Source organism: Halichondria panicea, chromosome 6 (assembly GCF_963675165.1).
Source record: "Halichondria panicea chromosome 6, odHalPani1.1, whole genome shotgun sequence".
Lineage (NCBI taxonomy): Eukaryota > Metazoa > Porifera > Demospongiae > Suberitida > Halichondriidae > Halichondria > Halichondria panicea.
This window is the reverse complement of record NC_087382.1, coordinates 6,219,489-6,240,078: the sequence shown is the minus strand read 5'-3', so window position 1 is coordinate 6,240,078 and position 20,590 is coordinate 6,219,489. Positions and strand designations below refer to the sequence as shown.

General features: G+C 41.6%; 3 protein-coding genes across 3 annotated transcripts; 1 reads left to right on the top strand and 2 right to left on the bottom strand.

Moving 5' to 3' along the window:
• The first annotated feature begins 22 nt into the window (after positions 1 to 22).
• On the top strand, positions 23 to 2,697 carry LOC135337129 (small ribosomal subunit protein uS11). Its single transcript, XM_064533039.1, has 5 exons — positions 23 to 100; positions 400 to 546; positions 970 to 1,131; positions 1,555 to 1,631; positions 2,504 to 2,697. The coding sequence occupies exons 2-5, from the start codon at positions 401 to 403 to the stop codon at positions 2,569 to 2,571; spliced, it is 453 nt and encodes a 150-aa protein (XP_064389109.1). The 5' UTR covers positions 23 to 100; position 400; the 3' UTR covers positions 2,572 to 2,697.
• A 410-nt stretch (positions 2,698 to 3,107) lies between these two features.
• On the bottom strand, positions 3,108 to 6,109 carry LOC135337128 (uncharacterized). Its single transcript, XM_064533038.1, has 5 exons — positions 5,895 to 6,109; positions 5,076 to 5,607; positions 4,359 to 4,625; positions 3,644 to 3,821; positions 3,108 to 3,439 (listed from the first exon to the last, which is right to left on the bottom strand). The coding sequence occupies exons 1-5, from the start codon at positions 6,011 to 6,013 to the stop codon at positions 3,285 to 3,287; spliced, it is 1,251 nt and encodes a 416-aa protein (XP_064389108.1). The 5' UTR covers positions 6,014 to 6,109; the 3' UTR covers positions 3,108 to 3,284.
• A 657-nt stretch (positions 6,110 to 6,766) lies between these two features.
• LOC135337126 (nuclear factor NF-kappa-B p105 subunit-like) lies at positions 6,767 to 20,521 on the bottom strand. The gene is made up of 23 exons (XM_064533031.1): positions 20,223 to 20,521; positions 19,365 to 19,420; positions 18,630 to 18,734; positions 17,123 to 17,274; positions 15,813 to 15,940; positions 15,507 to 15,662; positions 15,061 to 15,165; positions 14,651 to 14,896; positions 14,184 to 14,309; positions 13,817 to 13,916; positions 13,495 to 13,641; positions 12,779 to 12,975; positions 12,350 to 12,415; positions 12,053 to 12,124; positions 10,997 to 11,201; positions 10,547 to 10,667; positions 9,687 to 9,909; positions 9,237 to 9,406; positions 8,971 to 9,041; positions 8,596 to 8,753; positions 8,108 to 8,316; positions 7,406 to 7,583; positions 6,767 to 7,129 (listed from the first exon to the last, which is right to left on the bottom strand). The coding sequence occupies exons 1-23, from the start codon at positions 20,254 to 20,256 to the stop codon at positions 7,044 to 7,046; spliced, it is 3,111 nt and encodes a 1,036-aa protein (XP_064389101.1). The 5' UTR covers positions 20,257 to 20,521; the 3' UTR covers positions 6,767 to 7,043.
• Positions 20,522 to 20,590: the final 69 nt, after the last annotated feature.

Here is a 20,590-nt window from a genome sequence, read left to right as displayed (position 1 = left end):
TTCTCCGTATACGGATAATTGAGGGGTTTTCCCGATCACACATGTTCCAAGAGTTGGAGCATGCGCAATAAGCTTTCTTTCTTCTCTTACAACGTACAAGGTAAGTATGCTATCCAACCTAATCATGGTTCTGTGTAGTCGTGTATATGTTTGTAATGACTTAAGAAGACACGTATAAAATAGTATTTCTCTCAGAGAAAGCTTGAATTGTGGAGCCCTAAGTTAGTATAATGTTATAGAATTTTGAGACCCTACTGGTGTTAAGAAATGTGTCCAGGGAAGTTTGTAGAGTTTGTTAATAGTATTTGTAATTTTCATACTACCAAGTAGATAGAGCCAAGCCGTTACCGGACATAATCGAAGCTTCCCTGTATACAACGTTATTCTTCATTGCTTTAGAATGGCTAAGAGAAAGACTCGTCAGAAGGAGGAGGAGAACATCCAACTGGGGCCTCAGGTGGCCGACGGAGAGCTTGTCTTTGGTGTGGCTCACATTTTTGCCTCATTCAACGACACTTTTGTGCACATCACTGACCTCTCGGGACGGTACGTGTTACTGTAGTGGGAAGGGTCTCATCAACGCTACTAAACATAATTATAATATTACATTTGTTAGTTATAAGTTCTGCGCTAAGCTTGTCCCCCCTTTGTCTGAATTAAACTACATGTTTATCGTAATTGTTAATTTTCTATACTCTATACGCAATAGCACAGTGTTGTATGATTTAGTAATGAGCTCTGACTGGTGTACCGTATAGCAAGTAATTTCATGGGGTAAATATTCGTTATTTTTGTGGGCAAGTTGACTTCCACTTGGCGTGGCTTACTGGAACTCATGCAATGCAGTGCAGGTGTGAAGTCAAACGAAATGTTTTACTCACGAAAATCACCGTTTTCGAGTTAAACGAATTTTTGTTACCAATTACCCGCTATACGGTATTGTGTTCTAAGTTTTTTCCTTTCCTATAGGGAAACAATCACCCGGGTGACTGGTGGCATGAAGGTGAAGGCAGACAGAGATGAGGCCTCCCCCTATGCTGCTATGTTGGCTGCCCAGGACGTAGCCGTACAGTGCAAAGAGAGGGGGATCACTGCATTGCACGTCAAGCTGCGAGCAACGGGTGGAACCAGGTGAGTACAAAGTATGCATTTTTAGAAGAGCTGTTGGGGAACACTTTCATAAACGAGATTGGTTTGTACATGTACATTTTCAGTAACCCCGCTGCTACTGGCAGGGTTTCATATAGTTCGGGGGGGGGGGGTGAACCTTCCCCCCAAAAATGTTGGAAATGTGATTGCTATAAGGTAGATCTACTGTGATGCGTTGGTTAAGCATGGTGTAATCAACAAAAGTGGGCGTAGCCAAACATTTTGCGACGCACTTATGCACGCCTAAATCCCCTCCCCCCAAACACCCACACACAGCCCGATAGTAGTCCTAGAATCTACCATTCACCTTGCTTTTATTATTTGGCACTCTAATTCTTATTAGGATTTATTTCTGTGATGATTATTACCAGGTGTGCACATGTACTACCTCATTCTCTCATGCAGGACCAAGACTCCTGGCCCTGGAGCGCAGTCTGCCCTGAGGGCTCTGGCAAGAGCTGGAATGAAGATTGGCAGGATTGGTGAGTCTCGTCAATAACTTGTAATTGTTCGTTCGTGTCAATATAATGTTAAAGCTGACTGACAAGATTTGCTTAGGTATCATTTGCTAACGGTATCAGTAAACTGGCTTTTGCCTTTAGTCTGTGTGTAAATATAATATGTGTAATTATGTGCCTTGAGAAATGTGCCTTGAGAGAGAGGTAGTAAAAGTGAAAGTATTGCGTATTGTTACAGCTAGTGTAATGTCTGTGTACTTGTCAAAGGTTGTAAGGGCGTGCTGTAGACATTGCTGGTGGTCAGGTGTTGATCGTCCGGAATGTTCCATTGTACTAATGTGTGATTGTAGCGGCTAGGCTGTTTGGTGGTGTTGTGTAATGTAAGGTATTTCAATAGAGCGAATTGCTATGCTGTGTGTTAACGGCTGATAATATTATTATGTTAAAAGAGGGCTTTGTTGTCTGTGGAGCTAGTGATTAAAGATTCCTTGCACTCCTCTCCTTGACTACTGCCATGGCGAATGTTTTGAGCATTAATTTTAACAACAAACCTTGTATTAGCTCCATTTTGTCTGGAGTACATAAGAGATATTACGTTTGTTTTATTTTTAGCTCTGTTACGTGTCATACAGGGGGGAGGGGGATATCCCCCTAAAATTTGCATTCTGGTACTACATGCAGTTGTATGACTGAGTGTTCATAGCTGAAAATGTTACATACTAACAGGGTATTGAAATAACATTTTTTTTTGTTTTTAAAAGCACACCTTATTTCCCTCCTCCCCCTCTACTTCAAAATCCTGTATGACACCCTGCCCACCCACACTCACATACCCTTACTCACACACACTCACATACCCTTACTCACACACACACACACACACACACACCCTGCAGAGGATGTGACACCAATCCCGTCCGACAGCACAAGGAGAAAGGGTGGTAGAAGAGGACGACGTCTATAGAGACATTGCGGTACACTGTGCGTGTCAGTAAATGGACAGCTCATAATTTTCGTTGTGCCGTCTTGTTTATGATTGGTTGCTGTTCTGCCACTGTTTACTAATTTGTTATTATTCAGATAAAATTAATGCTTGTATAGAGAATGCATTTATTTAGCTATTGCTAGAATATTTTGCAAGGGAAAAACCTTTGCGAAAGAGCCAAATCAGCAGAAAAGTTTACCCTTTGCTATCTACATGTAACTATTGCATTCTGGAAAAGATCGTATGTCATAATAAGTCAGATTTTGCTTGCGAAACATTCTGATCATTAAATAGGAGTGGTTCTAAATGGATAAGGCTATGGAGAAGCCGTAAAGAATGGATGTATTTTTCTGAGTCAGGATGACATGATTTATCTGTTGTTATAGTGATCACCCTTGGGCAGACTAACAGCTAGTGCCTGTAATGAAGAGGCGCTGGGCCTGCATGCGTTGAAATGTGTTAGGGGCTACAATAGACAATTGATACTTGTGATGTCATCATGCTGTTTGGAATTGTGATATGTTTAGTCTATAGTGGTTGGTCAATAGAAGCCTTTTTCTTTGCTGCAACACATGTACTGACAGAAAGTACTGACAGAAAATAATATTGTATTAAGGGAATGGTGCAAGAAGGAGATAGGACAAACAAATTAAGATAATTAGTCTGATAGGCTAGTACTGTCTTGGCTGTCGTCATGGTGATATGCCATTCTCGGTAAGTATTTGAAGATAGGATAAAGCTGACTCCCTCAGAAATACATTGCAGGCATTTTGCCAATTGAGTGCTGTGGCTAGTGCCTCCTGTGATACTCGAGGGTCGCTGTGCACATGTGAGTACGAGCTTCTTTCTGCATGTGTGCATGGGTGTATGAATTAGGATTAGGCTTTTATATATTGCTAAGGTCAGAATGTACATATATCTGAAAGTCTTTAAAACTCAGTCATACTTGAGATTCTATACTTCATGCTCTCTACAGTATATACTCATTATAAAGAAATTTAATGCTTGTTCCCTTGGCGATAACACTTTAAATTTAAATCAAGGGACTCACTGTAATGGTATTTCTTGGTATACACTCCTAGATTGAAGTTGAATTTGAGTCCCAGGTGTGGAGGGAACCTTGTGGGTGGGGCAGTGGGTGTGTCCTCAGTGTCCTCGTCCCTGATGAAGGCCACAGTGGCATTGAGCAGTAGGGTGATAAGCTCAGTCTCACTATCAGTAGGCTCCAACTGTAATCATGTAGGCATGAGAATCAAAGTAGTTAAAATTATGTCCAATCAATGTGGCCTGGTTTGAGATAGATTTCCTACGTGTACAAGTGTAGTCGGTTACAGAAAATGTGTTTGTAGGCAAGGTGTATTGTCCAAATTGTAACTTTGTATGCCTTCTGTTCATTAAGTTAGCACAAAGGGTGAATCTTAAGATACTACCAAGGGCGTACAAATTTAAAGCGTGGGTAGATGAATGTGCTAAAATAGAAATTTCTATTTTTAGCATTTCATACATCCGCCCACGTTTTGAATTTTGATTGCTACGTGTACTAGTAGTCACTCTCGTAATTCTTTTATACACCCTTGATACTACTGCAAGTTAGGCAGAATGGAAACAAGGATTCCGAAGCTGCTATATACAAGAATCATTGTTGAGCGTCAACAAATTCAAATGGTTGGACTTCCACGTACTACAATACTTACAGATCAAAACTCTTTATTCAACCTTTTCTTTCTATTAGACGTCATTACTATACTTATAATTATGTGACAAACCTGAGGTGGTATGTCAAATGTATAGTAGTAGGCACAATTGTTAATGATTTTCAGTTGACCAGAGCCAAAAATGAGCTCATTCGTACTTCTGTAAAACGCTCTCACTCCTCTGAAACCAGTCCAAAAAATCAATCTGCGAATGGAGCGAAACGTTCTTACAATGTGTCCATTCACTTCTACTTTTAGGACATGGTTTTTGTAGAGTATGGAGCCTTCTCTCGGGACACGTACACAGTTGCCGACTAGAGGAACCACGCTCCTCTTGTCCTGCAAATCACATTAATTGTAGCAGTAATTGTGTACTATATGCATGCCTCACAAAATTGGAAAGTCCATGGAAATACTTGCATGAATTGCTATACATTAGCTTACTATCGAAAGTAATTTACTTTATATACTGAGCGATAGGTGCAGATAACTTAATAGTTCCATCAGCCATATTTATTATACAAAATGTGTATACCGTATAGCGGGTAATTTTCGGGGGACAAAATATTTGTGGTTCAGCAATATTGAGACATTTCATGGATAATATTTTCGTGGTTGCTGCTTGGATTGTAGGTAAAGGTAGGCAAGGTCGCTTCATTCGTGGGTAAAATATTTGTGGTTAGACCTCCAATCACGAAAACCACGAATATTTTGCCCCACGAAAATTACCAACTATACGGTACTGTTCATCTTCTACTAAATTACAGTAAAATAACTATTAACACCTACCACTGTGGCCCTTTTTTTCCTGCCTGCAATAGTCACATTGTCGGGAGGAGGAGACGTACACCCAGGCTGGTTTCCCAACTCAGGCTGAACACATATTGCATCTATCTGAAACCCTGGATAACGTCCTCCTGCATTGCTCCTAAACTCCACTCTTAGCGGAGCTGCTCTTGTCCAAGATCTTTGTGCTTGAGATCCACACAATAGAAAACTACCTTCAGAAAAATCCTCGACGAACACGTAGTCTAGACAGAAATCGGTTTCAGCTGGCTCTAAGTCAAAGTTGCCAGCTCTAAATCCAAAAAAGAGCACTTGCCCTGCTGGACAGACGAGATGGTATTGGCACTGGCGATTGTTCTGGTAATTTCTTGGAGGGTTGCGAATATTTCCCGGGCTCCAGAATTTAGTTTGCAACGCACCACCCTGTGACGGCTGGAGGGTAATACTAAAGTTGGTTCTTGGAATGACAGTAGAGTTGCAACCAATCGGATTGCATGGATCACCTTCTACCCGTGTTCGGTAGCATTTTCGTTGGCTGTGGTGGATGGGTTCAGTGAGATTAGGCAATGCATGCATATGGTCACAGGACATCGAAGAATGTAGTATTTCTATCCACACACTTTTGGGCAGCAGTGGTATATATATTAACTATGGTGGTTTACAGGGTCAGAAGATTATTAAAGTAATGTATGGCTGGTACCAGTATATATACACATGTACCACATGTACAAAACTTGTAACACAGAAATCATATAGTAAGGCACACAATTTCTATAATGCATGGCTTTGCATAGCTAGGGTAGAATGCGTTTGCAAACTTACTTTCTCTCCACAAACCCTTGTACACCACAGTCAATGTAAGCACTCACATCAAAATCAAAACTTCTCACAGAGGAAGACAGTGATGCTACTAATAGAGTGAGTAACAGAATTGAAGACATTACTTTATCCTGCACAGCACAATCACACTAAACAAAACAATGCCCAGCCTTTAGACAATCACTTTATTTTATAGCAACAGTGATTGATGTTACAACATGGCCAGGAGTGATGTAGACAAACCTGAAGACAAAGCATGTATTATGGGAAACAACAATAAATTAGTAGCCAATTATACACCCACACATCAGGCACCCTGACTGCAGTTTGGTAACTATTGCCTGAGGGCATGCACATGAGGTTGTTGTGGAGGGGGTGGAAAGGTGAAACCTATTGCTCAGGGTAACAACCAGGCAAGACACAACACAAGTGGTAACATATGTTACGTATAATTATTAGTCTACCAGATAACAATTCCTTGAAGAAGGAGCGAGATCACTTGTACACACATCACAATGCCGTGTCATGCATGTCCTTATATGACTATAATTCTAGCCGTGTGTTGTTTATCCAGTACGTGGTGTACGCCACAATCACAAGTACCCAGACACAGCCTTTTAAGACTATATACATACCGGTTTAAGCTTCTTTTTACCATTAATATAAGCTAGGGCGGGTACAGTATATTATATACACAGACCACTTTTGATCAGCGTACTATAATTATAATGTGGGACGTGGTGCGCGTGCTGGACCGAAGGGGAATACATATTATATAATTATAAAGGTATCAGTAATTAGGCATTTTAAACTACATTATGCACATGCAATCACCAGTGTCGACAAAACCATCCATGCAACTCTTACTTGTCAAATAATTATATAATAATAGTTCATGAGTTAGTGCTCCAACAATTGTAATATCGTAACAACCATAATTGACGTATAAACTGAGTATAATATTATAGGAAGTTCTCTAATAATTATCTATGAAGGTTACACACCCAAAAATCCTATTACAACGAAATTGAAAAGCGATCAAGAGTTTACAATAATATATGAGAGCGTACTAACTACGAGTTCCAAAATTGCATACGGTGTGAAAATAAAGAGAAGTGTTTGTTTGTGTGTGTGTGTTGGAGGGGGGGGCAGTCAAGCTTGAGTGGTTGCTAGTCCCTCTCCGTACAGACTGTGACTCATGGTCGCAGTGTGGCCAGCGTATGGGCCAACGTGGGGACCTGTAGAAATGGGTGGAGCCGTGTTAGTGTGTTCGGATATTACAGTTGGTGCAAAAGTGAGCACTAAAATTAATACTGACTTGCTAATAGACTACACTCACGATTGACAAATTACTTTAATATTAATCACTAAGGGATAAGTTTAAAGGCATACTACCAGCGTCCCAGTACTCAATGTATATAATTCTAATCTGTCTTTCTAGAAGCAGTAAATTATACGTACTGACGGCTAAGATATTTTGGCATGTATAAAGAGAAACAAATTAGAGCACTTACTCATCTCATTGGACCCAGTAGACTGTGACTCTATCCCTGAGTCCAACACAGTCCTAGCAGACTTCAACCTCTCTCCACCATCTAGACCCGAGAGTGCATTGTCGAGAATGTTTACAGCATTGGAGGCGTTCATCTGGGACAAATACTGCCTCAACTGTGCAATGGTGCCGTCACAAGCCTGCATAGTAGTATACATGATGTCATTGAGTTGTAACAGGACTTACATGAAATAATACCACTTGTACATATGTATTCAAGGATCATGTACATGTAAGGTGGTCTATCCTAATACATCACTTAAAATGATCACACTATTACAGACCACCTGTTTATTGAGGCCTCGTTTACAGGGCTATAGGTGGTGGCAATAGACAAGTTTCACTGAGTACACACTGCAACAATAACATGTGTACAGTGAATAGAAAGCTCCCTAAAACCAGCGTTGAAGTTATTGTGAGAACAAATCTAGGATGTTTACATATTAGTTATGCATAGTGTTAATGCTATAAACAGTCAAATTCTGAACTATAGACACCACGTTAGGAAATGAGTGGGCTCCTCGGTTCCTGTTTGTACCAGCTAATACTGTATTTGGTGCCAGAACACCTCGAGGCATGCAAATGGTGCATCAGAATATCAGAAAACCAAGTTGTACATGTAGGTACATGTACAAAACCGACAGTTTCAATATGGCACACCCACCTCGAACATGCTGAGAAGTTCTCTGGTGGGGGAGGAGCAAGTGGCAAAGCCGGCCTCAAATTCTCCAAGGTTCATGAGTTTGCCGAGCTGCTTCCAGAGGTCGTTATGGTCCAACACCACGGCCAGGGAGATACGTTGGAGATGGTCCAGGTTACGAAGATCACCCTCTTGTTTGATGCTCACAGCTTCCATCTGGGCACTCAGTTCACCTGAAGGAAGATTTGACAATTCACGATATAATTATTGTACAAAACAACAAATTGACTGTATTACATGTAGCCCTCACACCAAATGCAAGTGCAGTAGATCTACACTCATGAGTGCCATTAATTTTCAGAGCTGAAGTTAGCATGCTATTAACAGCTGTTTATCTAAACATTTGAGACAGGTCAAAATTAAATGGTGAAAAACTACATGTACATTTTTACCACTACAAACACTGAAGCTAAAACAGATGCCATGATCACTGTATATACACCTAATCGTACCATCAGTTTTTCCCATGCCCTGGTCAGCAGCTTCATGGAGGAGCTTGGCAACGGTGTCATGGTTACGATACTCTGCGTACATCTGAGGGGTTTCCCCTTCCTGGTTCTCTGCCCCCACCTCGGCACCCCCGGCTATCAGGAGTGACACAATGGCAGCCCTGTAGAGGGGGGGGGGAGAAGGATGCCGTACATGTACACACGAGTGAATATGATACACTACAAAGTGGTAGAGAAGCTTACACGTATTACAGAATACAGCAGAATGTGAAGTTGCCTTCACTAGCTACATAACTAAGTTTGTACAAAGGACTTACGAACACGGGCTTGTTTCGTACTTACATGTAGTACATATAATTATAGTGCAGTACCACATACCTTCCCAGTCCAGAGGCAACGTGGAGTGGAGTGTTCCCAGAGAAATCACAACAGTCAATATTGCAGTTGGCCTGTGAGAAAATACAGTTACACACGATGAGTGTATAATATCAATTAATGTACTCTCAGTGTACAGTGACTGTGTACATGTACCCTTTGAAAGTAGCTGAAGACCACCCACTGTATCATAACTAAAGTTGGCACTTAGTAAAGCCATTTCAGGATACATAAAATTACTAACTACTGTACTCTATAATCATGCCTACCTCAGTGACAAGATAACCAGTCATGGGGAGGTCACCACTCTCGACGGCGTGATGGAGAGCAGTCTTGCCTGAGCGCGAGTCCTGCACATCGATGTCAGCCTTGGCGTTGACTAGCTGTTTGAGGACCTGGGTGTGACCAGCCTTGGCCACCAGATGGACTGGGGTCTGGCCTGAGGGGTTAGGAGAAACAATGGGTAATAGCACAGAAGGAAAATACTCGTAGCTTTAAATAGAGATGCAGAATAAAGGCACAAGATACAAAAGTACACTGTACAGTCACCATACAATGCAAACAGGTTTGTAAAGCTGATTTGAAAACAATCTACATGTAAGAGAGATAGGATTACTAGGCCAGAAAGAAAGAAGGATACAAATACAGTACAGGTCAGTACACAAACCATGTACATGTACATATACAGTGTACAGTACAGTGAGTGTAAAGTGACTCACCACTGGAGTTCCTGATGTTGACCTCTGGGATACGACAACCCTCAGTGTTGATGTGATTGCTCCTATTAAGCAGAGCCACGGCTCCCTGCATGAAGCCCATTCTACAGGCCAGGTGCAGTGGGGTGTTCCCCTCACGGTCACACACGAGGGGATTGGCATTGGCCTTCAGGAGGTACTGGATCACCTTGTGCTGACGAGTGAGTACTGCCAAGTGCAGGGGAGACTGTGTGTGTGTGTGTGTGTGTGTGTGTGTGTGTGTGTGTGTGTGTGTGTGTGTGTGTGTGTGTGTGTGTGTGTGTGTGTGTGTGTGTGTGTGTGTGTGTGTGTGTGTGTGTGTGTGTGTGTGTACTACATGTACCTGACATATAATCACTGAGCTTACATGCTTGGTAGGCTCAGTATTATTAGCAAAGGCCTGTTCAAAATTGTTCAGTGTGTAGTTTTGAAGACCCTTAACATGTCAAACATGCTTTGCCAACATACAGCTGTAGCCACCAGTGTGTACAGTACACAGCCTACACTCAGTGAGTTTGTAGCGCAACAATATATCACTAACAGTACCACAAATCATCTCATGAATGTTAATTTCCTATGATGTAAGACAGCCACTGAGCCAGATGCTGACATACACAGCAATAATATCAATAACAAGCACACAATGTACATGTGTGTATATACAGCCAATCTCATAACCAAAGGCTTAGACATGTACACAAGCAAAATCTGGCCACAATTGTTCTTTTGAAATTAATTATTGCATGTATTGAGTCCGACTATCAATGGGGACAGCATCAGATGAGCTAGGCCACTCACACACAGACACACAGACGGACCTGGTCACACACACACCCTCTGCCCACCTGTTTGAGGTTGTTAAGACAGTCCACGACGGGGGTCTCGGTGGGGGGAAGCTGGGGGAGGACGTCCAACAGCTGTAGCACCACGTCCTGGTGATTGTGGATGATGGCCAGATGGAGAGCTCTGTAGACGGGAGGGAGAAGGAGAGGTAAAACTGAATTCTTAGTGTTGGTGTGTTGAAAATAGTTACTACATGTATATTTGCTACATCTTCCTGTACAGCAAATACATGTACATGTACTTTGATCACAGCACCTACACAGTTCGGTAATGACTATGATTACCGTATTACCTAGTGCCTACGTATACTATTCACATTGGGGCAGTAGAAAAAGCCAATTCCTACATGTACACCTAAGCAGCTACCGTACCTCACATACCACACACCCTCACAGCCCCACTCACTCCACACACCCCCACATACCCTCACAACCCCACACACCCTCACTCACGTGTCTCCCTGCTGGTTCTGCACTGCGGTGAGGCTTCTCTGTGCAGCCAGTAGGTACCTCACATCTCTAGTGGTGGCCCAGGCTAGCAGAGCATTGAACATCCTCTCACAGACAGCAAAGGCGGCCTGTTGTCGATCAGCAAGATCTTGACCGGCTGCCCTGGCCTCCTGCTCAGCAGGATTGTCAGTACGACCCTCCAACTGGTCTAAAGGGACATACAGAGGTGTGTGTGTGTGTTAATAACTTACAGTACAATTACATGACATATACTAGTGAAGTACTTTTGTAGTGCACTGATTTTACAATTGTGTACATATTTTCTTGCATTTTGTAATGTCTAGAAGCTCCTAAGTACACGAAAACTAAGCATTTTGGTGGTTCTGTGCCAACATACACGGGAAAGGGATAGCTAGCTATGGTGCCAACTTCTCTAGCCTAGCCACCATTACACAATGCAGCTTAGTGAGCCTTTTACACACCCACTGTCAGACAGGGAAGAAAGGAGTGGACAGACTAAAAGGCTACTCAATTATCATCCCAGACAAAGCACCAGCATAGTGTAAAGAGAAGCTAATCCACACAACTGTCTGACCCACTTCTATCCTTTTTTACGGCATTCCTGAAATATACATCTTTTGTATGGACAATACAATTTTATATGTACAGTACTGTATAGCGGGTAATTTTCGTGGGGTAAAATATTCGTTATTTTCGTGGTCAAGCTGACCTCTACGAAATCAAAAACGTAGGCGTGACTTACCGGAACGCATGCAATAAAATTTTACTCACGAAAATTGCCCGCTATACAGTACTATAATTATAATTATAAAATAAGCGAAACTCCGTGGCCTGCATAAAAAGGTTGAATGATATTTTGGGACTGGCTGTAATAATTACGTGACTATAAAATAGATTGGCTTCACTGTGCAATGCTCACCAAGGCAACACTACTACGGTACATGTACATCAACACCAAGTTACAGCCCAGCACAATGCTAGCACTACAATACAAGCTATGCACTACACACAACCAGCACAGAGAGTGAGGGAGCTCACCAATGGGCAGTCCAGAGTCCATGGTCTCCAGGTCCTGGAAGCCACTCTCCTCCCTCTCAGTGTCCAGCAGAACTGGAGAGTAAGTTACAGCAATGAACACACATACATGTATCAAACATACATCTATCATTATACAGGTGTATAGATATTATGTGAGCGCGACACGAGCTAGTGCATGGAAACAATTGTCTACTGTACATGTATGCTAAGATTTTATGCGATAAAAAAAAGCATGTCATTCTAATCATGTACAGTGTAGCTGGCACACATGTGTAGTACATGCACTGACTGACTCACTTTTTGAGCGAGGTTCTCCTCGTTGTGTTGGGGGAGGTGCTCTACGAGAGGCAGAGCCATGGTCCACTGCAAAGGGTGCATGCAATACACGATTATCATGTGGATCATGCGGTACACAGTGGCCATGTACACATGCACATAAAGCTTTATACGTGATAGTTCTCTTGATCAAAAAGTCCTCATGTACATAGTGATACCATATTATATCGCCTTATAAAAGACTTTAAAGTTATAATTATCCTGAACACTTTTCTGGGATATTATGATACAGCAGACACTCTAGATGCTTCACTTTTCTAGATACATGTATAGGCAGGAGTAATGTACTCCTGACATAGGCAATCCCATGAAAACTTAAAATACATGTTTTATCAAATTGGAACCATATACGGTGCCACACCCTCACAGACAAACAATACACCCACTCACTCTCAACTGTGTCTCCATAGCCCGCATCCAACTTCTCCTTCTTAAACCCTCCCATTCCAATCATGGCCGGCGACACACCCTCGTTGGAGGACCCACTACCACGCCCCCTAATCCCATACTCTGCACCCATCATCTGAGGGAGCTGGGGAAAGTCCATGCCAGGAATCATCATCTGAGGCTGAGGCGGCTGGAACGAACTGTGGGGGAAGGGGAGGAAGGGGGTAACTAGACCTACAGTAACAGCATGTACTATACATGGCATACAAAGGAGTCCATAAACGCAAGACAGGTTTCACTCAAAGGCAGCTACAGCTATTATGCATGTACTGTAGAACTTCACTTGACTAGTACATGTAGGTACAACGTTTTTACGTATTGTCTGAGTGTGTTAAAGCCTGTCACTCGATTCAGATACACAAGAGCAGGTAGTTATCACACACAGACTGTTGTAAGCACCACTCATACTAACAAGCCATTGGTCACAACCACTACCATAGCTTGGCTTACGGTGCAACGTGGAACTTAAACAACCTCTACATGTGGACACTTTTGAGATATAATTATAGAGAGAATGTGTCCTGAGTTGAGTTAAGTGCTCTAACTAACTCTATGAATATTTCAGGGAGTCCACATTTACTATAGAGTACACAACACACGGTACAAACTAGTAATAGTTCATGAATGGTTTAGTTAGTGCTGACTTTACAAACACATACTTCATTGGCATTGCCGATGGGTATGCAGCTCCAGAGAAGTTGTAGTGGTCTGGCTGTTGGGTGAATGGAGGCATCGGATTGGACGGTGGGTTACTGTACGAGTTGGACATTGACTGACTGTCATAAATGTCCATACCCAACTGGTTGCTAGAGTGCAAAAAACAAAACATTAAAAGATGAAAGAAAATACTACATGTACATATACATATCTAGTGTATGAGCTCTCCTAGCATGAAGCACGCAGCTACACTGCAAGCCCTCAAAGCTACATGTACATGTATACACTGTCAGGTTACAGGCAACGTGCGTGTGTGTCCCTCACTACATGGTTGTGTCTCCTCCTGCTCCACCGGAGTAACTGGTGCCCCCACCTCCACCACCACCATTGTCCTTGTTGAGCAAGTTGCCAAAACTCATGTCACCTGCACAGAAAGAGGTACTGACTTTCTATACAATGACGTGTACATGGTACTACTACAGTTTGCATCGACTTGGTCATTAACCATCTACTGTGCACGTGCATAGATGCCCTAAGCCTAACTTCACAAAATAAATGCCGAATGCAGATAATACAGGTAGAAAAATCAGTAAGTTTTACTGAATAAAAAACAAAAAAAAGTTAGAGGCAGTAAAGAATGAGTGAGGGAGATGCTCAAGAGGTTAACACAATTCCATATTGCAGAACTCACCTCCTCCAAAGAAGCTGCGTCCCAGAGTGCCCCCCATTCCACCACCAAACCCGGCCGCTCCATCACCAAAGAAGTTGCTGAAGTGTTGCAGCTTCTTCTTACGCTTGGCTCCGATACGCTCCTCATCTGTTGCAGTATAGAGTGTGTGCAGTTGTCAGTCAACTCTACACTACACACTAAACTATACACACAGACATACAGTATGAGCATGCACTGTACATGTACACAATAACTGGACTAATATGTAGTTAAAACACTCGTGAAACGTCAAGAGAATGCACCCACACATGTTAGTTTATTGCCGTATAACCATGCAATACTCGATTGCTTGAAAGGGCCATCAAGGTTTGATCAAGCATACTTAAAAGGTACACATACGCAAACGTACAGTCGCAGAAAGCTATAATTAAAGGCTGCACAATTATACACACTGAGTTATTTGTGAACCAAAAATGCCCAAAACTCACCAAACTCTTGAGGTAGGTAAGTGAAAGGTTTTGGTTCACTCATCTCGTTATCAGAGGGGCGTCTCAGAGCAACGAGCACATTAACTGGCCTCTCAACGGCCAGATTGTAATATGGCGGGGTTTGAAACACGACAGCATACTGGTGATGGACGTCGTTGGGTCCGAATCGTCCCTTAGCCGTCCACGGTTGGACTGGGTTGGACGATCCATCACCTCTTTCTTCATAAAACACGACCTCAATATCGTCTAGAAAGGGGAGGGGGAGTGACAAACAAAAAATCAATCTATACGAACATGTATTAGATCAGGCAAGTGGTTGTTACTCTAAACCTAGGCCAAATGGGTAGTTAGTACCAACCACCACAGACCAGTGAGTGTGGCTACCTCCCTGACAGAAACTTCCCACTTACTCTTCTGAACTTTGTCACAGAGGAGGAAGACATCGTCACCTCCCTTCACTGAGCCGTGGGTGCGATCCAGTCGACAGATCTTCAGAGTACCGGCCGAGGGGGCCTCTGTATGAGCACACAAACAGTTACAAGTTAGTATGAATAACACATTATACAGTATAGTACATACATGACGTACATGTACATGCATACATTATGTCCAGTAATTGTTGTACACACTGCACATGTAAGATGGAATTGGCCATCTGATATCTACAAGTAGCTCACTACTGAATGCAACATTCATTATACATGTACGTAATAGTCAGTCCAAAATAAACAACATGTCATACACTTCGTTACATGTACACTTTAAAACAGCACAAAGTAGGCTTTGTACATAAATCTATATACAATGTCACTAGCCTATGCTATACTAACAGTTATACTTGAGGTCACAGACTTACTGCTGTCGTAGACCTTCTGACTGAAGACTGGGTCCACTGGAATAGTGAACTTGCCCTGGCCATCTATGAGGAAGGCCTGGAAACACAACCTCACCACCGACAGGTTCATGGTCTTAGCATACTGACTAGCTTGGGATTTAATCTGATCTAGCTCATCTATGTGTGGGGTAACGGTGTATGGTGTGTGTGCAAAAATGTACACTGTATAAATTTTATTAATAAAATATGGTAAAGATCTTCACAACAGTAGTCTGTGAGCAAACTAGTAAAAATAACTTTCATACCCAGTGATCTTTACCTACTCACCATGTCCCAGTGGTATATCCCCCCCAGAGAAGTCTCCCCGGCTCACACGCAGACCATCGATGAGTCTCCGAGTGAGGACCTCCGGCACCTTTTTCTTGGTCACGTGGAGAATGCCCATATTAGGGAACCTGGGACGTGGATAGACATACATGTAATTATGAGAAGATCCAGTCATTGACAAAATCCAGTCATTATACATTTCCATGGAAAATACAGGTACCTATTTGCTACGACAGTCTATGCCAAGTTCCACATTAAAACAATGCTAGACCAGCTGTGCACAGTAGGCTAAATAAGACGAATCCCCACGTTATTTCCCTGCTCCATATACATGTTGTACATGTACAGTTATGCCAGGAGAGCAGTGCCAGCTCCCAAATTAAGTGTTGCTGAGGTCAGCTTACAATAAAATACCTAAGTTCACTTCAAAGAGAGATTTAAGCAAGCGTAAGCAATTTAACTAAAGATATTGCACAATGTGTATGTGGTGTCAGCACGAAGCACATTCCTATGTAAACATCAAAGACACTGAATGCTGAGTTGTTTGCATGATTTATAGCTCCATAGACAGAAACTCATAACTAATAAGCAACATTGTCTACATTGTAAGTTATTCCTTTGAAAAGTGATCATTTCATGGGAATAGTCTAGTCAAATAGTTTGCAATAGATCAACAAACGCTGATGTTTTTCGTTGCCTAGGATAAAAGGAAATACATCACTATTCCAAGAGCTGCTCGCTAGAATAGCTACAATCACCTAGCAACCACTACAAATAGCGTGTTATAATGTACCTAGGAGCTATTACATGCAGTGAAATCTATAGTGGTCACCCTCAAGTTGTGTGAACCATTATGGATCCAGTACAGATAGTATAATGCTCACGACACTACTTGCATGCCTACAAAGGACAAACAGTAGTTCTCTTCCCAATGTATAGAGCATTCAAACGTACAAATGTAGTAAAGAAGCGTGCACATTTCATATACATGCACAACATGACTACGTGTACATGTACAATCAAGAGCACATAAATAAATGTGTTCCTACTAATGTGTACATGTACGTTTTAAACATGGCAATACTGCATATGAGAGAGTCTCTATTGTGTGACCATTCTAATTACAAGTTATTGCGTCCGAAAGTCTTCATAGCATATGTTGCAATAGACCACCTCTTTATTATGACCACGGTTGGTCAGCCCAAGGTTTCAGTACATGTACAGGACAAAGTGCTTCCCAGGTTAGTGTATTGAGCACATGTAGAGAGGTGCACACGTATGCTGCACACACAAGATGTTGAGGAACTTACTGTGCATACATCTCTGTCTCTGGGCCCATCTCGAGGGTGCAGCGTCCATCTTGAGTGTTCTTACCCACAATGGAGTGAGCGTGGGGGATGGGTGGCTCGTTCTCTGAGACCAGGGACACCATCACACGGGCACGACCTCGGTAACCAATCAACTGTGTATGTGTGTGGAGGGGGGAGAGAATTGATTCGAACTGTGCACATCTAAGACACTGTACATGAATGCAACTTAGAGGGAAATGGCTACAGTGCTAGTACTATAAGTATGTGTGTGGAACTCGAACTGTCAGACGCAATTAGCGATCAGTCTCACACAATTTTATAGAATAGTGGTGTCAACTGTAAGCAAGACTACAGTAGTAATGACAATTAAGTATGCTATAAAGTGATGTATTTACTTAAACTGTAATGTACACTGTACAATACAGTAATTACACAGCACAGCCGCATACTGTACAGTACGTAACCTGTTGTTATGACTACAGTGTCCTAGCTATGAGACAGTGAGGCCAGAGCCTAGTAAATAATGGAACTGAACAATTTCTTCAGTCAATAAAAAGGGATTATCCACTGTCCACCACATCCTAACACACAAACACACTGACGGCTTCCGTTTGATACCAACTTCCGTTTGATACCAACTTGAAAATAAAAACAGTTGATTGTCAGTTTATCCACACCTTCACAATTGCACTGATTTTATAACCGTAAATGAAAACAGTGAAACTCAAATGTGATATATAAATGCAAGCTAAAATATAAATACAAGCATACACTCAGACAGTGTTAAAGTGACCCTGCATTATGGCACCTAACTAAAGTCCACAATGACTCCATGACATGCTTCAGGCAGGAAGTCTAGAAAGCTGCTGCTGTGTTGTATACAAGCACACACACACACAGCAGCATGTACAGTATGTTAAGTGGGGAAACCCCTATCATTACTAACTAATCACCAGCCCACACAAACAGCATTTGCAGACAGTGGGGGCTCTAGTGCATCTCATGAAAACTAACAACAGATTAAAAGGTTGATACAGCCACCAAGAAAATAGAAACTACATGTTACATGTATGCGCACTCCAGTTGCTAGGTTATTGCACAGTTGTATAGAGCTACTACTAACTCGCACCTCTAAGAGTTACTTCAGGACAGATTTGTTGGACAAATGCAAGCTAGATACATGTACGAGAGAGTACCATAAAAGCAGCTATATACATACACAGCTCTTTGTATAGCTGTCAAAAAGTATTTATATTCCTTCGCCTAAAGACTTGAAAAACCCTTGGGAAAAATTCTACTGAGCTCAGTACAAAGCAACACAAGTTGTCAGCAAAAGAGGGACTACATGAGAAGGAATAGAGAGTGCACTACATAGAAGAAAGCTTACCCATACATAGATGGTATAATATGTATGTGTACATGTAACAATTACATGTAACTATATGAACATTGCTAGTACTAACGCTGGGCCAAGACACAAGACACACACACACTCAGCAATACTCACCCTAACGGTGGGGTATGTCTTTTGTTTTCTGTTTTTCTCTGAGTTCTCTCCCGGTAGTCCGCCATGACTCTGTCCCTCACAGTCGTACCGGAACCTGAACCCTCGCTATATGGGAAAGAATATAGCAGGAGACAGTAAAACAACTTCTGACCTAACATGAGTCTAAAGCATCTCTGTAACATGGGAACGATACAGTGTAAGATGAGCTGCACGTGTACTATCCTACATGTACACTGCAACAAAATGTACATTAGTCAGTAAGAGTCAATGATGACTGTTGTAAATGCCATTATGGGATAGGCCAGGCAGTGAAAAACTTACAATAAAGATACAAGACTACAGCCAGTTGTGATGGGTGGACACAATGTTTATCATACTGATTACATCATCGTATCTCAAGAATCATTCACCACGTTCCCACTATTTTTGAAGTATATGTATATACAAATGCAAAACAACAATCAGAATCAACTTGATAAGTCACTAAATATTTGCCACCTATTGACAACAATGAAACAAGCTATACTGATAAGCGCACGAAACTTATAGGGCAGTAGTGCAGCAGGTAATTTTCATTGGTGCAAATATTCGTATAAACTACTCATTTAATATTTTAAATATTTGTACAGCTCAGGATAGCGACGTTGAACCTTTCGCGGTAGAATAATTTTGTGTCTACAATTTCCACCATACGAAAATAACCCGCTACACGGTATGCTCTGTTGACCAACTCACCGCTTTAGGTTGCTCAACAATTTCCAGTCGAGGCTTCTGCATAGGGAATCCCCCTCCTGTAGGGATTACATAATAAAATGTACACTGTCACGTATAATTATGTACACATGTACCAAACAATCACAGGCAAATTACAGGTGCTTTCATCAGCTACATGTAGTGGATTTTAACGTTCTTAATTCCAAATTCTAATGCAAGATCTTCAAAAATAACATTATTTTGATAACAAAAAAATGGAGCTAAAAATCCCTAAACCAACAAAATAGGTTACAAGGATATTCATCCGCTGAGTATTGTGACTTAATTAGGTGTAACTTCTGCCACGCTGTGGTATTCATATTGTGGGTAAAACAAGCTAGTTTTGATTAGGGAGATAGCTGGACAAACCACAGTGATGTCATTGGTAATAAATAACATTGAGATTAGTGTACAGAATGATGTAATCATTATTAAGGGAAATTTAAGCTTAGCCACACTCTCTCTACAACATCCTATTCAGCCCATGTGGTTGACACATTTCATATACACTTAAATTTCACGGAATATAACAAATACACAAGCCTTGGGTATTAACAAAATAGCTGTACACACTTGACAAGATTTTGAAAAAGTGGGATTTAAACATTACGATTTCAGTATGAACACTTGTCACAACTGACACATCGGTGTTAATATAAGTCTAAACAAGATGTGCGTGTGACTGTGTGTGTGTATATGCTAGTATTGACCAAGACATGTATTAAAGCTTGCATTTTATTAAAGACTAGACTAAAGGCTCAATCTATTTTTATTAACGCTCTTTATTGCTAGTCTACAGTTAAGTTGTAGCCTGCACACACACACACCTACAACCCTCACCATTCTGTAGTGCATCCATTCCTGGCAATGCCATGCCACAGTCAAACTTGTCAAACTTTTATAGGGTGCGCTAGCTGCTCTGGTCTCAATGTACTATACTTATACTACAGTGCTTAATATCTTGTTTCCTTCCTGATTGGTAGGTGCTTTTCCTTTTATACTCGCGTTTGGTCCCTCTATCCAGTTAATTGTCAAGCTTGCAACACTTCGCTCCAGTATTTTAAACCGCTTTACGACTATAAAACAGTTGGGAAAAACCCAAAAGAGACTGTCAAAGAAAATCCCCTTCTTTCATTAGTGAATTCCATATCCACCTACTCAACCAATCGGATTACTGTGAGGTCAAAGTTCAAATAACATCATAGTGA

Excerpts from the sequence above, each read along its gene's own strand:
- LOC135337129 (XM_064533039.1), top strand. The coding sequence starts at position 401 with ATGGCTAAGAGAAAGACTCGTCAGAAGGAGGAGGAGAACATCCAACTG. Across the intron at positions 547-969 it reads ATCACTGACCTCTCGGGACG|GGAAACAATCACCCGGGTGA; the intron begins GTACGTGTTACT and ends CCTTTCCTATAG. Across the intron at positions 1,632-2,503 it reads AATGAAGATTGGCAGGATTG|AGGATGTGACACCAATCCCG; the intron begins GTGAGTCTCGTC and ends CACACCCTGCAG.
- LOC135337128 (XM_064533038.1), bottom strand. The coding sequence starts at position 6,013 with ATGTCTTCAATTCTGTTACTCACTCTATTAGTAGCATCACTGTCTTCC. Across the intron at positions 5,608-5,894 it reads CAAGGGTTTGTGGAGAGAAA|CCAACGAAAATGCTACCGAA; the intron begins GTAAGTTTGCAA and ends CATCCACCACAG. Across the intron at positions 4,626-5,075 it reads GGAAAAAAAGGGCCACAGTG|GACAAGAGGAGCGTGGTTCC; the intron begins GTAGGTGTTAAT and ends TGTGATTTGCAG.
- LOC135337126 (XM_064533031.1), bottom strand. The coding sequence starts at position 20,256 with ATGGCATTGCCAGGAATGGATGCACTACAGAATG. Across the intron at positions 11,202-12,052 it reads GGACTCTGGACTGCCCATTG|ACCAGTTGGAGGGTCGTACT; the intron begins GTGAGCTCCCTC and ends ATGTCCCTTTAG. Across the intron at positions 8,754-8,970 it reads GTTGCCTCTGGACTGGGAAG|GGCTGCCATTGTGTCACTCC; the intron begins GTATGTGGTACT and ends CCCCCTCTACAG.